General features: G+C 41.4%; 1 protein-coding gene across 3 annotated transcripts in view; it reads left to right on the plus strand.

Moving 5' to 3' along the window:
- Window positions 1-16,121, plus strand: part of RAD54L2 (RAD54 like 2) — a 111,660-nt gene that overhangs the window by 52,114 nt on the left and 43,425 nt on the right. For all 3 annotated transcript variants that reach the window (XM_053598795.1, XM_053598796.1, XM_053598797.1), the window contains one exon: window positions 661-853. In XM_053598795.1, the coding sequence (XP_053454770.1) occupies window positions 715-853 (139 nt within the window). In that variant the 5' untranslated portion in view covers window positions 661-714. The remainder of the gene's footprint in view (window positions 1-660; window positions 854-16,121) is intronic.

Below are 16,121 nucleotides of genomic sequence, written 5' to 3' on the forward strand. Positions count from 1 at the left end.
CTACCATAAGTTGGATACTGTCCGTATACATGTATGTGTATATGTACAGATAGGTATAGAGACTTGGTGTTCGGGAAACAGTTGATGTAGGAAGAAAAGAATAAATGGGAATTTTTTTTCTTTTCTTTCTTTTTTTTTTTTGAGATAGAGCCTCAAGCTGTCACCCTGAGTAGAGTGCCTTAGCATCATAGCTCACAGCAACCTCCAACTCTTGGGCTCAAGTGATTCTCCTGCCTCTGCTTCCCACGTAGCTGGGATTATAGGCGCCTGCCACAATGCCCAGCTATTTTTTTTTTTTTTTGGTTGCAGCCATCATTGTTGTTTGTCAGGCCCAGGCTGGATTCGAACCTGCCAGCTCAGGTGTATGTGGCTGGCGCCTTAGCCGCTTGAGCCACAGGCACCGAGCTGGAAATTCTAAAGTATATGCTTTTTGTTGCTGTTACTGCTTTCCTGCAGCCAGGGAAAACTTGAGCTGGGCAGAGTCACTAAAACATGTGTCAGGACCAATGCACTCATAGGGAATGTAGAGATTTGGGTATGGTTAGTTTGCCTTGCTCAGAAAAGGTCCAGGCAATTCATTTCAAGCATTTTTTTCTTTGAAAGATTTGTGTTTCAAAGTGAAATCCTTGGTGATTCTAATGCCTTTTATCTTCCTCCCAGGACCTCTGCAGTGGACCATGAGTTGGTAATGCCCACTGAGGACCTCTGGGAGCCATGTCAGACGAATCCGCCTCAGGGAGCGATCCAGACCTGGACCCGGACGTGGAGCTGGAGGATGCGGAAGAGGAGGAGGAGGAGGAGGAGGTGGCAGTGGAGGAGCACGACAGGGATGAGGAGGAAGACATGCTGGATGGTGAGTGGCTTTAGTGAGTCACAGAGGTTGCCTTGTTCTTTTTTCTAATGGATTTTCAACTTGGAGAGCATGGTGTTTCCAGTTGGATTTCTTAGGCCATTCATAGCTAGAAGACATAGACTAGGAACTCTTATGCCTGTTCCCAAGAAATGGATTGTTGTTCCTCCACATAAGCCTTGTTTTAGTGCTGGAAGAACCCTTAGGCCAACTTTGACAGATATGTGGACTTAGGTCCAGAGATTTGAAAGTGGAGAATACTTACTTGCACAGTCAATGGCAGAATCTTTCTGGTAAGACTTTATAGTCTGGGGGCCATGGACCTTTCAGGTAGTTGTTGGGGTTAACTCTGAGTGGTCTCTGAATTTTATGAAATTTTACTCATCATTCTTTATGTATCTCCATTAGAGAATTGTCTGGGCACAGATTCTCAGTTTCATGACTCAGAAAGTTTACTGCATCTTCTGCAGTGCTGTTCTGCCTCTCTGCCTTTTCTGCTGACTATGAACTTCTGCTGAGAGGGGACTGCGTCTCCATAGCTTCATCCCTGTAGATAATGTTCTCTTGCCTCAGCCTCCCAAGCGGCTGGGACTACAGGCGCCCACCACAACGCCTGGCTTTTTTTTGTTGTTGTTGCAGTTTGGCCAGGGCTAGGTTTGAACCCGCCACCCTCGGCATATGGGGCCGGCTCCCTACTCACTGAGCCACAGGCGCCGCCCCAGCTTGTCCTTTCTTTGCTTCCAGTTTCTTTTTTGTTTGTTTGTTTTTGGAGACAAGAATTTCCCTCTGTTGCCCAGGCTAGAGTGCTGTGGCATCACCCTAGTTCATAGGAACTTCAAACTTGTGGGGTTAGGTTATCCTCCTGCCTTAGCCTCCCAAGTAGCTGGGACTAAAGGCACCCACAACAACACCCAGCTAATTTTTTTATTTTTAGTGGCACTGGAGTCTCACTCAGGCTGAACTTGAACTCCTGAACTCAAGTGATCCTCCCTTGGCCGCCCAAAGTGCTAAGATTATAGGTGTGAGCTACTGTGCCTAGGCGGCTTCCAGCTTCTTGAAGTGACATTGGATTTTTTCTTTTACTCTGCAGTCTAATGATAAGTCATCTGGCTACCCACAGGGCTTCTCAATTAATTACCCCCTTTTATGTTATAGAATTTAGTTGTTTATAACCTTTGTACTACTGAGGAGTAGTTTTTATTTTTCATGACAAACCACCCTAATAGAACTGAATATTGCATTAGATCATCATTACTCGAATCTGAAGGGGCCTAGGAAAATGCACTCCTGCCATTCTCCAGATTCTAGGAGGATAAATATCAATCCTCTTTCTTCGCTGATGTTATTCTTTTCAGTTCTCATTCATGCTAAAAGTTGTTATATGGCTTAGGAATCAATTTTCCTTCCTTTATTTTACTTCATTTTTTGAGATAGAGTGTCACTCTGTTGCCCAGGCTAGAGTACTGTGGTATCATGATGCCTAGTTCGCAGCTTAGACTCCTGGGGTCAAGTAAACCTCTTACCTAAGCCTTCCAAGTAGCTGGGACTACCAGCACCCACCATGTTGCCTGGCTAATTTTCTATTTTTAGTAGAGGGTCTTGTTCTTGCTTAGGCTGGTCTTGAACTCCTCCCACCTAGGCCTCCCAGAGTGCTAGGATTATGGGCGTGAGCTATCACCCCTGGCCAACTTTCCTTCCTTTATACTGTCCAGAAATCACTGCTCTATTTCCACTTTATCTCTGGCAGGAAAATGACTATTTACTTTTTTACTGCCTGCCACAGCATTTGCTATTCACTGCTAGCTTATTCATTTGGAGTTCTCCCCAATTGGTTCTATAGTTCATTTCTGTAAGGAGAAATAATGGGAGGCAGTGATGTGAAGATGCACCAGCAAACTGTCTTACACGGCTCTCATTGTTCTTAAAATGGTGGTAGGGTCTCTAGGTTTCTTTTTTTTTTCTTCCTTTTTATTTTATTTAATTTTTTAATTTTGAGACAGAATCTCAGTATGTTGCCCTGAGTAGAGTGCTGTGGTGTCACAGCAACCTCAAACTCTTAGGCTTAAGCGATTCTCTTGCCTCGGCCTCCTAAGTAGGTGGGACCATAGCGCCCATCAAAACACAACACAATCCTCCTAAGGTGCTAGGATTATAGGTGTGAAACCTGGCACCCAGAAATGATTTATTGTTATTGCCCATAAAGTTCAGAGTGATAAAAAATATTACATTAGGGCTGGGCATGAGAGTACCTCACACCTGTAATCTTAGCAATCTGGGAAGCTGAGGTGGGTGGATCTCTTGAGCTCAGGAGTTTGAGACCAGCCTGAGCAAAGTCAGACTATGTCTCTACTGAAAAAATAGAAAAACTAGCTGGGCCTTGTGGCAGGTGCCTGTAGTCCTAGCTACTTGGGAGGCTGAGGGAAGAGGATTGCTTGAGCCCAAGAGTTTGAGATTGCTATGATCTATGACACATAGCACTTTACCCAGAGCTACAAAATGAGACTCTTGTCTCAAACAAAAAAAAAAAAAAAAAAAAAAAATTCCAGTAGGGACCCTGTCTTTCACCTGCTCTGCTAGGATACGTAACTTCTTGGGATTTGATTGAAGGACCCATTTTATTGGTATATTTCCCTACTGTGTTAGAGCTATTCTCTCTCCCCTCCATTCCCAGAAATAAAAGTGATACTTCTGTTACTTGTGGCAACTCTGCTACTATTTTGCCTCTTACAGTTTTTTTATTACTCTCATTTTGATTACTCTGCAATTTTGCTAAAAATCTGAGACCTGCCTATTTCTTTAATCTTGCCCTTTCTGTCTTGTCTTGCTGTCACCTCCCACTTCTAATTCAGGGCAGGCTGCTATTCTACAGTTAGAAATTGCTATGAATAATCTATTTTTAGCTGGTATAGTGTGATAGGGTCCTTTGGTTTTCTTAGAGCAGTAGTTCTTAACCTGGGATAATTTTGCCTCCTATGGGACAGTTAACAACGGGGAGGACAGTTTTGGTCATCAAGACTCCTGGGGTTGGGGTGGGGAGATACTGCTGACATTTTGTAGGTGGTGACCAGGGATGTTGTAAACATTCTACAATACATAAGAATAACCACAACCCCACCACAACAATTATCTGGTCCAAATGTTAATAGTTTTGAGACAAACAGATGTTTACATAAACATTTAAACAATCACAACCATATTATCCTTTTCAAAGAACTATCTTTTGGCTTTGGTGATCCCTTCTGTTATGTTTGTTGTCTTTGTAATTTCTGCTCTATCATTTTCTTTCTTCTCTTTTGGGTTTATTTTACTTTTCTTTCAAGTTTCATAAGAATGTGCATAGCTCATTAATATTCAGATTTGTTTTATTTTCTTTCTCTCTTTTTTTTTTTTTTTTTTTGAGACAGAGTCTCACTGTGTCACCCTCGGTAGAGTGCCGTTGCATCAGAGCTCACAGCAACTTCAAACTCCTGAGCTTAAGTGATTCTCTTGCCTCAACTTCCCAAATAGCTGAGACCACAGGCACCTGCCACAATACCTGGCTATTTTTAGAGATGAGGCTCAGGCTGGTCTTGACCCTGTGAGCTCAGGCAGTCCACCCACGTTGGCCTCCCAAGTGCTGGGATTACAGGCATGAGCCACTTCGCCTGGCCAGATTTGTTTTCTAATACAAGCATTTAAAGGTATAAATTTCCTCTAAGCTTTATCTCTCTCTCGTAAGCGTTTTGACATACTTTTTATCTTACCTAATTGTCTTGATAATCTTGTGTGTTAGGTAGGGTAGATACATTTTAGAGATGATGAAACTGAGTTTCAGAAAAGTGAATGGCTTACTTCAGTGGTCCCCAACCTTTTTGGCACAAGGGACTGGTTTCAAGGAACACAATTTTTCCATTGGACAGGGGACAAGGTGGGACAGCAGGCATTAGATTCTCATAAGGAGCTTACAACCACACAACCTAGATCCTTTGCATGCACAGTTTACAATAGGGTTCATGCTTCTGTCTGACAGGAGGTAGAGCTCAGGGGGTGATGCAAGTGATGGGGAGCTGCTGTAAATACAGATGAAGCTTTGCTTGCTTGCCTGCCACTCACCTCCTGTTATGCCACCAGGTTTGTAACAGGCCATGGACCACTACTGGACCAAACTAATCATTAAACATAGCCTGGGGACTGGGGACTATAAGTTTAGAACATAGACTTTGGAACCAGATCAACCATCTGATTTCAAGTATTATCTTTACTACTCATGGCTTTGTGAGGCAAAGTATCCTCATCTGTATTAGACCATGATCTTCCTTTTTCTTTCTTTTTTTTTTTTTTGGAAACAGAGTTTCACTATGTTGCCTTTGGTAGAGTGCGACGGCGTCACAGCTCACAGCAACTTCAAACTCTTGAGCTTAAACAATTCTCTTGCCTCAGCCTCCCAAGTAGCTGGGACTTCAGGCGCCCACCACAATGCCCGGCTAATTTTTTTTTTTTGGCTGTAGTTGTCATTGTTGTTTGGCAGCCCTGGGCTGGGTTTGAACCTGCCAGCTCCAGTGTATATGGCTAGCGCCCTAGCCATTGAGCTACAGGCGTCGAGCCTAGAGCATAATCTTCTTAATGGGGCTGTTTTGATGACTGAATCAGTATTTGTAACAAAAGTGAATAGTTGAAGAAGGATACTAAGCATTGCTGGTGGGGTAGGCCCAGTGCTCCTGGAGGCAGAACTAGTGGCTGGAAAAGTTGTTGGATGGCCTTTGACATGATGAGGGATAGGGTGGGTTCCATCTCTAGCAGGCTGCACCACAGACTTGGAGCTGGGGCTCTAGAGACCAGTTGCTGTGCCTGCCCTAACTTTAGAGTTACCCAGTAATTGCTGAAGGATGTTTTAGGTATTTTCTCAGTTATTTTCTGAAGTCTTCAAATGATTTTTGGTCCATTTGGAAATACAGAAGCAGGAAGTTTTTTTTGTTTTTTTTTTTGAGACAGAACCTCAAGCTGTTGCCCTGGGTAGAGTACTGTGGCTTCACAGCTCACAGCAACCTCCAACTCTCAAGCGATTCTCTTGCCTTAGCCTCCCAAGTAGCTGGGACTACAGGTGCCTGCCACAATGCCTGGCTATTTTTTGGTTGCAGCTATCATTGTTGTTTGGCGGGCCTGGGCTGGATTCGAACCCGCCATCTCAGGTGTATGTGGCTGACGCCTTAGCCGCTTGAGCCACAGGCGCCGAGCCTTTGTTGTGAATTTTTATTTGCTTTGAATTTGATGTATTTTGGCTACACCTAGTTTTGAATGTAGTTTCTGAAACAGTATAATGTTTTTTCTGCAGCTTTATTGACAGGGACTGCAGCTTACCAATGTTGGGCACACACTGGAATAAAAAGGAAGGAACCTGGAGAAGGCTTTCTGCAGGACTAATCATTAAACTTGAGACCTGAAGGAGAGCATGAGTTAGGATCAAGTCATTACATTCTGACATCTAACTGTCAGATGAAGAGGTGGAGAAAGAGGGACAATAGTATCAGTAAAGACCCAGAGACACATGAGACCACTGTGCCTTTGAGGCTAGAGAGCATGGAGCAGAGGGGTGTGGGTGGAGGTGGTTGGAGGGAGGTATGTGGTGATCAGAGAAAAGGCTGGAGGTGAGCATCAGAGAGGCCTTAAGTGGCCAGGCACAGTGGCTGATGTCTATAATCCTAGCACTCTGGGAAGCCATGGCAGGTGGATTGCCTGGTAGGTTCAAGAACAGCCTGAGCCAGAGCGACACCCCATCTATAAAAATAGCTAGGCATTGTGGCAGGCTCCTGTAGTCCCAGCTACTTGCAAGGCTGAGGTAAAAGAATCACTTAAGCCCAAGAGTTTGATGTTGCTATGAGCTGTGACTCCACAGCACTCTACTGAGGGTGACAAAGTGAAACTCTGTCTCCAAAAAAAAAGAAGAAGAGGCCTGAAGCATTTTAGATTTTATCCTCAGGCAGAAGGATTAGTTTTGAAGTGTTTGAAAAGATCCTGGATGGATGAATACTGATGTGATCATATTGGAAAGCTCACTTCTTTGGAGGGGGAGCATATCAGGAGGGAGCAAAACCATGTGGAGGCTGGTGTAGGAATCCAGACCAGGTAATGGCAATGGAATGGAGAGTAGTACACTAGGTTATTTAGGTATAGTCTTTAGGTACAGATTCTATGATTGGACATGAAGAGAAGAGAGGAGGCAAAGATGAGATTTTTTTTTTTCTCTGATGGTGACATTGTGAAGTGCAAGGTTGTGGGAGAGCCATTGCTGAATGCTCTTCTAGCTGAGAGGTGTCATGCTTATGTCTTATCCACTCTATTTTAATTATTCCTTTCTTTTCATCTACCAGGAAGCAAAGCTGCTATGGGTTCCCAGTTGGATACATATTTTCTTTAAATTTCTGTGTCCCAAGAAAAAAAGATTTGTTTTATTTTTAAAATGGCTAGTCAGAAAAGGCTTTACCTGTTTTTTTTCTTTGACCAGAGTTTACCCTACAGCCTTTTGCATTCACAGGTAACATTTAGGGTTTTGGCCAGGCCCAGTGGCTAATGCCTATAATCCTAGCACTTGGGAGGCTGAGGTGGGTGGATTGCCTGAGCTTAAGAGTTTGAGATCAGCCTGACCAAGAGCAAGACCCCCATCTGTTAAAAAAAAAAAAAAGAAAAGAAAAATAGCCGGGTTTCTGGTGCGCACCTGTAGTCCCAGCTACTTGGGAGGCTGAGGTAAGAGAATTGCTTGAGCCTGAGAGTTTGAGGTTGCTATAAGCTAAGATGCCACAGCACTCTACTGAGGTGACCAAGTGAGACTCTTGTTTCAAAAAAAAAAATTTACAGTTTCAACTAATGAGATAGTTCGGAAGGCTTATGACATGCATTAGTTTATTATTTTGCCAAGTGTTGGCTTAAAATAATTTTTGCTTTAATGCTTCTCAGCTTTTTGGCTAAGAGCAAGTATAAACAATGTTTGTTTTAGGCTGGGGTATGGGGATTTGTAATTTAGTTCTGCCTTATACACCGTCTACTTTTCAACCTGTTCTATTCTCAGCTCCTGAATCAGAAATTCTTATCATCATTAAGGTTCTGAAGGGATCATTTGAAATTTTCAGTTATACTTGAATGTATTTTGTGGAGGAAATTAATAATTAATGTGCTATAGCAGTATTCTCTAATTTGGGGATTGTGTTTTTTTTGTTTGTTTGTTTTTGACACAGAGTCTCATTTTATTGCCCTCAGTAGAGTGCTGTAGCATCATAGCTCATAGCTTACTAGTCCAACTCTTGGGCTTAAATGATACTCTTGCCTCAGCCTCCCAAGTAGCTGGAACTACAGGCACCTGCCACAATGCCTGGCTATTTTTAGAGATGGGATCTTACTCTTGTTCAGGCTGGTTTTGAACTCCTGAGCTCAAAACCATTCACCTCAGCCTCAAGTGCTAGGATTACAGGTGTGAGCCATTGCTTCTGGCCTAGTTTGGAGATTCTGCAATGATTTCAGACTTCTTGCTTGCCTCTTGTGCTTTCCCAGCATGGTATCTTCTGATTCTCTGCCTGTAAAACCCCAGTCTTTATTCACAGTCTTTCTCAACCACTGTTTTTTTTTTGGTTTTGGTGGATTGTAGCTTCAGTGCTTCCAAGTGTTCACTAATAGAATGGGAATATAAATTGAGCAATGTTGATTCCCATGCATTCCCCCCGACCCCCTAGTTACTAACGTGCTGTTGTTTGTTCACGGGACCAGTTTTTTTTGTCTTCTCTCTTAGGGTAATAGACATAGTGGTAATAAATTTTGGAGGATTGGCTGGGTGCAGTGGTTCATGCCCAAAATTCTAGTATTTCAAGATACTGAAGGGAGAGAATCCTTTGAGTCCAGGAATTTGAGACCAGCCCTAGTAAGAATGAGACCTGCTATCTACAAAAAAAAAATAAAAACATTAGCCAGGTGCAGTGGTGCATGCCTGTAGTTCCAGCTATACTTAGGAGGCTGAGGCAGGGGGATATCTTGAATCCAGGAGTTTGAGGTTGCTGTGAGCTATGATGATGCCACTGCACTCTAGCTAGGGCATCAGAGTGAAACCCTGTCTCAAAAAAAAGGTTATTGGGGTTTTTTTGAGGATTAATACTTCAGTGTGTATACCCAAGTCCTTTCTCAAATAAAAGAATCAGAATGAGATATTGATGTTTCTCTTTGCAGTGGGATGACCGTAGCTTACCATAGTCTTGAACTCCTTGGCTTAAATAATTTTCCTGCCTTGACCTTGTAGTCACTGGGATTATAGGCACAAGCCACTAGGCCCAGCTGCCCACTCCTTAAAATGGGCAGTACTATATTGGGAGTACTGCCCATATTGGGAGGCGTTGAGCTTAGGTAAAAGCAGGGTTTTGTGTTTTGTGTGCTAACATGCTCTTTGGGGCAAAACTTACTGGCTTAACTAAAATGCGAAGGATTTAAGAATCTTGTTATAGTGGTAGATCAGAGCCCCTTTCAAAAACCTTTAGGATTGTGAGCCTGCCCAGATCGTGTTCATCAGGTCATGGGACAGCCATGTGGAACTCTGGGTCCTGAGTTCCAGCATGCCATGGGCCCTGGTGGGGAAGGTCCTGTGCATCTGGTAACTGGTAAAAAAAAGTTTAGGTTCCATTGTCAGGGTCATGCGGCCATCTTGAGTCTACTGTTGTTCTTAATTAGCATCAGCGTCCTGAAAACCGCCAGTTTTGTCCTAATGGAACCTGAGTTCCATTAGGGTAATAGACATAGTGGTAATAAATTCTGATTGGTGATAGAAAGATAACAAGATACTAAGTCTTAAATGATCCTGGTAATGTCTTCTGCAGCATCCTCTAGTGTATTCTTAAATTTTGCAGTTGTACTTGGAGGAATGGGTGTTTCCAATAATCTTCTGGGAACTAACAGGGCATCAACTTTAAACATAGGCCTGAGTTTTTAGAGGGCATTCCTGATACAAAATGTGGGGGGGAAATGGGCAGTACTTATGACCTTCTGATCCCTCCCCCCTTTTTTTTTGAGGCAGACCCTTGCTCTTTTGTCCGGGCTAGAATGCAGTGGCATTGTCATAGTTCACAACAACCTCAAACTCCTGGGCTTAAGTGATCCTCTTACCTCAGCCTTCTGAGGAGCTGGGACTACAGAGGTGTGCCACTGCACCCAGCTAGTTTTCCTATTTTTTGTAGAGACGGCGGGGGGTGTGGGTGGGAGGGACGTCCTGCTCTTGCTCAGGGTGGTCTCAAACTCCTGATCTCAAGTGATCCTCCTGCCTGGGCCTCAGAGTGCTAGGATTACAGGTGTGAGCCACTGAACCCTGTTCAGTGTTCCTTTCTTGTCATGGCCAACCACACATGGGGCCCTAGAGAGGAGATTGTGTGTGAAAGCACCAAATCCTAGCCACTAGACCATCAGGGAAAGGTGGGATTGTATGTGATAGAAAGATCGGTATGCTATTCTGTACCTCTGCCGCCATTTAAAATGTATTTCTAGGAGGGAGAATGCATATGACTCCAAACAACAATGTGGTCCCTTAGCCCAGAGGGAAGGACCACAATTCCCCGAGGTAGCAAATAAGCTTGTTTCTTCATTCTTTAAAAATCTCTACTTTGGGGGTACAGAGGTTCCTTTTGCCCCTCCAACTCTCAGCTCCCAGGCTTACTGGATATGGTAGGAGATTGCCATCTGGACATCCTTATGAAAGGCTGCCAATTGGTGCCCTCAAGAAGGTCAGAAAACCCAAGGTGGATTGAGATGGCCCTTGTGCACTAACCATTTTATTCCTTGTAGTGCTTAATGGCAGGTGGAGGAAGTACTTGTCCTTTAGTGATCCTGAAGTTTCAGGAATAATATGCTTAAGTCTTTAATTCTATTTTTGTTTCTACCATGTTTGGATCACTAAGACTTTGAGAAGTAAACAAGAAAACATTTTATCATCTCTGTTCCTATTCAGATTTCTAGCCCATTCCTTTTTTTTTTTAAGACACAGAGTCTCACTTTATCACCCTTGGTAGAGTGCTGTGGTGTCACAGCTCATAGCAACCTCCAACCTGAAGTATGAGTTCAGATTTCTGAAGTAGCAGTGTAATTTTTGGATATTTGAGATAATTTTTTTTTATTTGTAAGTATTGTTATTATATTCTGGATATATCAATCTTTTGTTAAAACCTAGTCTGTGGCTTATTCTTTTAATTTTGTTCATTATGTTCTTTGTCATAAAAAAACCTTTTGTCATAAAAAAGAAATGAAAAAATAAACAATAAAAAAATAAACAAAAAAAATCTTTTGTCTTAAAAAAAGAAACTTTACAAATCCTTTGTAAAACCTAGTCTGTGGCTTATCTTTTAATTTTGTTCATTATGTTCTTTGTCATAAAAAAAGGAACCTGTAATTTTATTGCAGTCAGTTTAAACAGTCTTTTTTGTTGTTTGATGATTATTTCATGAGTGAAAACAAGGACATAAGACAGGCATACTTTAAAGATGAGAATGTAGTTTTCATCAGTGTCTTCAGATTTAATTTGGATTAAAAATTGTTTGACTTCATGAAATTCTTCTAGATATTACCCTGTCTATAAGATTTTAGTAGAACCAGGCAAGTACTTTATATGCTTTTATAACTCTTTGTATGTTACTCAGAAATTAAACGAAAATCCATCAAGTTACAAGACTTAGTCTTTTTCTTCTTTCTACCTCCTTGAAAGTTCCCACATTGAGAACACTGTAATTCTTGCCTATGGTTGCAGAGGTGGCCAAAAATCTTCATCATGATGCTGAACAAGTTAAAATTAAATCTGTCTGCAGCATAGGACTAGAATTTCAGATGGGTTGAAAGGTGTGTAGTTGTGTTTATGAATGATTGTATTTTTATTTTTTCTTTTATTTATATATATATTTATTATTATTTTTTGAGACAGAGACTCACTATGTGGCCCTCGGTAGAGTGCCATGGCATCACAGCTCACAGCAACCTCAAATTCTTGGGCTTAAGCAATTCTCTTGCCTCAGTCTCCCAAGTAGCTGGGACAACAGTAACCCACCACAGCGCCTGGCTATTTTTTTTTATTGTAGTTGTCATTATTGCTTAGCTGGCTTGGGCTGGGTTTGAACCTGCTGCCTCTGGTGTATGTGGCTGGTGCCCTAAATGCTGGGCTACAGGTGCCAAGCCAGAATGATTATATTTTTAGCCTTGATTCTGCTAAAGCAGTGACTCTCAATGGGAGTGATTAGGCCCTTGAAGGGACATTTGGGAGTGTCTGGAGATATTTTTGGTTGTCACAATCAGCAAGGGTGACTGGAATCTAGTATTGGAAGGTGCTACTGGAATCTAGTGGATAGAGGCCAGGGATACTGCTAAACATCCTACTGTACATAGCGTAACCTCCCACATCAAAGTGTTATCCAGACTAAAATATTAGTAGTGCTGAGGTGAGAAACCCTGTGTAGCTTTGAAATCTTTAAAAATGATCCACAGTTATTCCCTTCCTGTGTGAGAGCTGGGTGGGAAGGCTGAATGTTTCTTTTTGTCATATCTTGAATAGTCAGAATGGTATCTGTCTCTTTGTTCATAGATCTCTCTCTTTTTTTTTTTTTGAGACAGAGTCTCAGGCTGTCGCCCTAGGTACAGTGCTACGGTATCATAGCTCACAGCAACCTCAAACTTGGACTCAAGTGATTCTCTTGCCTCAGTTTTTCTATTTTTAGTAGAGACGGGGTCTCAATTTTGATCTTGAACTCATGAGCTCAAGCAGTCCATCTGCCTCGGCCTCCCAGAGTGCTGGGATTACAGGTGTGAACCACTGCACCCGGCCCTCATTTTTAAAGATACATTTAATTTAGAATCCTCTGGTGCTTTTAAGTATTGATGCTGTGAAGATTTTTTTCTTCCCAGGGAGTAACTGTGATGATTGTTTTTTCCCTAAACTGGCTTTCATGACTACTGTGAAGGTGAATCACATTTTTATTTGCATGAATTTTCTTTTCTTATTTTTTTTTTGGTTATTGGCCGGGGCTGGGTTTGAACCCGCCACCTTTGGCATATGGGACCGGCGCCCTACTCCTTGAGCCACAGGTGCTGCCCTATTTGCATGAATTTTCAAAATATTTAGACCTATTGGCAAATATGCTTACTTTCTATGACATAAAGAGAGAACTCTTGATCCACAGAGAACATCAATGTGTGATTGCAGATGATAAACAAACATCGAATGTGATCTGATATACCTGTTTTTTAATTTGTGTGTATATATATACAGACACCAAGTTTCAAACATCTGATGTACCTGCAACTTGCACTTAGGAATGGAGGCTATTACAGTAAGTGCCCGAGTTACAAATACCTGACCAATGTATGACTCCCACTTACGAACAGAGGCTATTACAGGTGATAGGCAAATATAACTGTTCCAGCTTACCAATTCAGTTCAAGAACAAACCTACAAAACCTATCTAATCTGTTACCCGGGGACTGCCTGTATGTATTTTTTGAGACAGGGTCTTATTCTGTTTCCCAGGGTGCAGTGCAGTGGCATCATTATAACTCACTGCTTCCTTGAACCCCTAAGCTCAAGTAGTCCTCCTGCCTCAGCCTCTTGAGTAGCTGGGACTAAAGGCATGTGCCACCATGCCTGGCTAATTTTTAATTTTTTTTGTTGAGATGGGGTCTTGCTATGTTGTCCAGGCTGACATTCATATATATTTTACTCTAATGGAAATAGTTAAAAAAAAACTTCATTTTAAAAATTATTATTTGTTGAGTATCTGTTATATGGCAGGTTTTTTTTTAAGGCATTAGAGATACAGTGGCAAATAAGACAGAATCCCTGCCTTCAAGGAGCTACATTCTAGAAGGGGATACCGATGACAAGTGTCCAATCTGTTTTGCTAACATAAAATATAAAGTCCTAAAAAAAGAAAAAGGCAACAGGCCAGTTGTGGTGGCATGTCTGTAGTTCCAGCTACAGACATGTGGCAAGAGGATTGCTTGAGACCAGGAATTCAAGTCCAGCCTGAGCAACATAGCAAGATACTGTCTCTTAAAAGCAATATTAACAAAATACAATATCATTATTGTATCATGCCACTTTAATTTTTTAAAAACTGTGGTTCATTATATCATCAAATATTCAGATAATCCTAATTATCTTTAAAAATTATTTCTACCATTAATTTATTTAAATCTCCATAAGGCCCACATGTAGTTGATGTCTTTTTTTTTTTTTATTTTTGAGACAGTTTCACTTTGTCACCTTCAGTAGAGTGCTGTGGCGTCACAGTTCACAGCAACCTCAAACTCTTGGGCTCAAGTTAATCTCTTGCCTCGCCTCCCAAATAGCTGAGACTATAGGCACCCATCACAATGCCTGGTATATTTTAGAAACGGGGTCTCGCTCTTGCTCAGGCTGGTTTCCAACTCCTGAGCTCAAGCAATCTACCCACCTCGGCCTCCCAGAGTGCTGGGATTATAGTGTGAGGCGCCGCACCCAACCCACCTAGTTACTTTTAGAGATGGGGTTCTTACTCTTGCTTACACTGGTCTCGAACTCATGAATGCAAGCAATCCACCTGCCTCCACTGCCCAGAGAGGTAGATATCTTTTAAATCTCTTTAATCTATAATCTTTTCCTTTTTTCTTTTCTTTTTGTCCTTTCAATCTACTTCTAGATGGATTCATTTGGTGTGTAGTTTTTGCACATTCTAGATTTTGCTGATTACATTTTGTGGTTTTATTTGACATATTCTTTGTCCTCTGTATTTCTATAAACTCAGAGTGAGATCTTAAGTTGTATTCAGCTCCTGATGAAGGGTTTTGGGTACACATGTGTTGTAGGTTGTAGGGTATGGATCTTATTGCATTGCATCAGGAGAATCATGGTTAGACTTGGAGTTCACTGATTTTTTTTTTTTTTTTTTTTTTTTGAGACAGTCTCACTATCTCGCCTTCAGTCGAGTGCTGTGAGGTCACAGCTCAGAGCAACCTCAAATTCTTGGGCTTAAGGGATTCTCTTGCCTCAGCCTCCTGAGTAGCTGGGACTATAGCACGCATTATAGCATCTGGCTAGTTTCATGTTGCAGTTGTCATTGTTCAGCTGGCCTGGGCTGGGCTCGAACCTGCCATCCTCCGTGCATGTGGCTGGTGCTGTAACCACTGTGCTTTGGGCGCTGAGCCTACTGATCTTTTTTACGGAGAGGGGAGGAAGAAGAGAAGGAACAGCAGAAGAAAGGGCCTTGGAAGTGTTAGCACCTTGTACCCTCAATAAATAAAATGCAGGAGTTTATCTGTCAAAGCTACTTGTTTGTCTAGTCAAATTTGTGGTGATTGTGTTTGTAACTTATTCCCAAGAAGCTTATGTAAGTGTTCCACAGTGTTTATATATCTCTAGCAATTACTGCTCACAGCTGGCTCATGTGAAGGAGAAAGTTCGGGAGTATTTGTGCCTGGATATGATTCTGTGGTTCTGAATTAGGACAATAAGAGCCACTGACTTTTAAGCCACACAGATACCTATTTATATTTGTTGTCTGTCAAAGCACTTGTTTCTCTACTTCATTGTTGAATTTTCTCTCCTTTTTTCCCATAGTTATTGGTGGGTTATATTCTAGAATTTTAGGCAGGAATATTTTTTGAAAGTTTATTTTACCTAGCCTGCGAATTTATATGATTCAGTATTCAGAAAGTACCCAAAAAAGAGCGTATAGTGAAAAGTTACATTTTAACTTAGGAAAAACTTTATAGTATTTTTGAAATAATAGCTTTATTATTAAGAAGGGTACAAGTCAAATTTATCAAGTATTGAACACAAATGTCTTAACAGTGTGATTAAGTAAATGAAGTGAAAGCTCTTTGTTAATTAGTAGGATGTAAACATTCCAATTTGTACAAATAATCAACACATTGAATCTCACATAGGCATAAATGTGTTCATAATCTATAAATATATGACTGAATAAATAAATCATTTTTTTTAAGAAGTGGCGTATATTGTAACATTGTGTAAAAACCGAAAAATTCATAATCTTCATGAAGTAGCAAAGTACTTGAAAAACACTGATTTACACAACAATGAACTTTAAATATTAGCACATCTGTAAATAAACTAAAGCCCTTTAACAAGCAAAAGGTAATTGTTGAACCTAGAAGCTGAAGATTCATTCAAAGAATTCTGAGTGTTAAGGAGCTGGCCTAGATCTGTATCATCTGTGTAAAGAACAGGAAGAAACCTGTGTCTAAAGTAAAGGTACATGAGAATTATGTATACTGTGCCTGATTATTTTCA

Source organism: Nycticebus coucang, chromosome 8, assembly GCF_027406575.1.
Source record: "Nycticebus coucang isolate mNycCou1 chromosome 8, mNycCou1.pri, whole genome shotgun sequence".
NCBI lineage: Eukaryota > Metazoa > Chordata > Mammalia > Primates > Lorisidae > Nycticebus > Nycticebus coucang.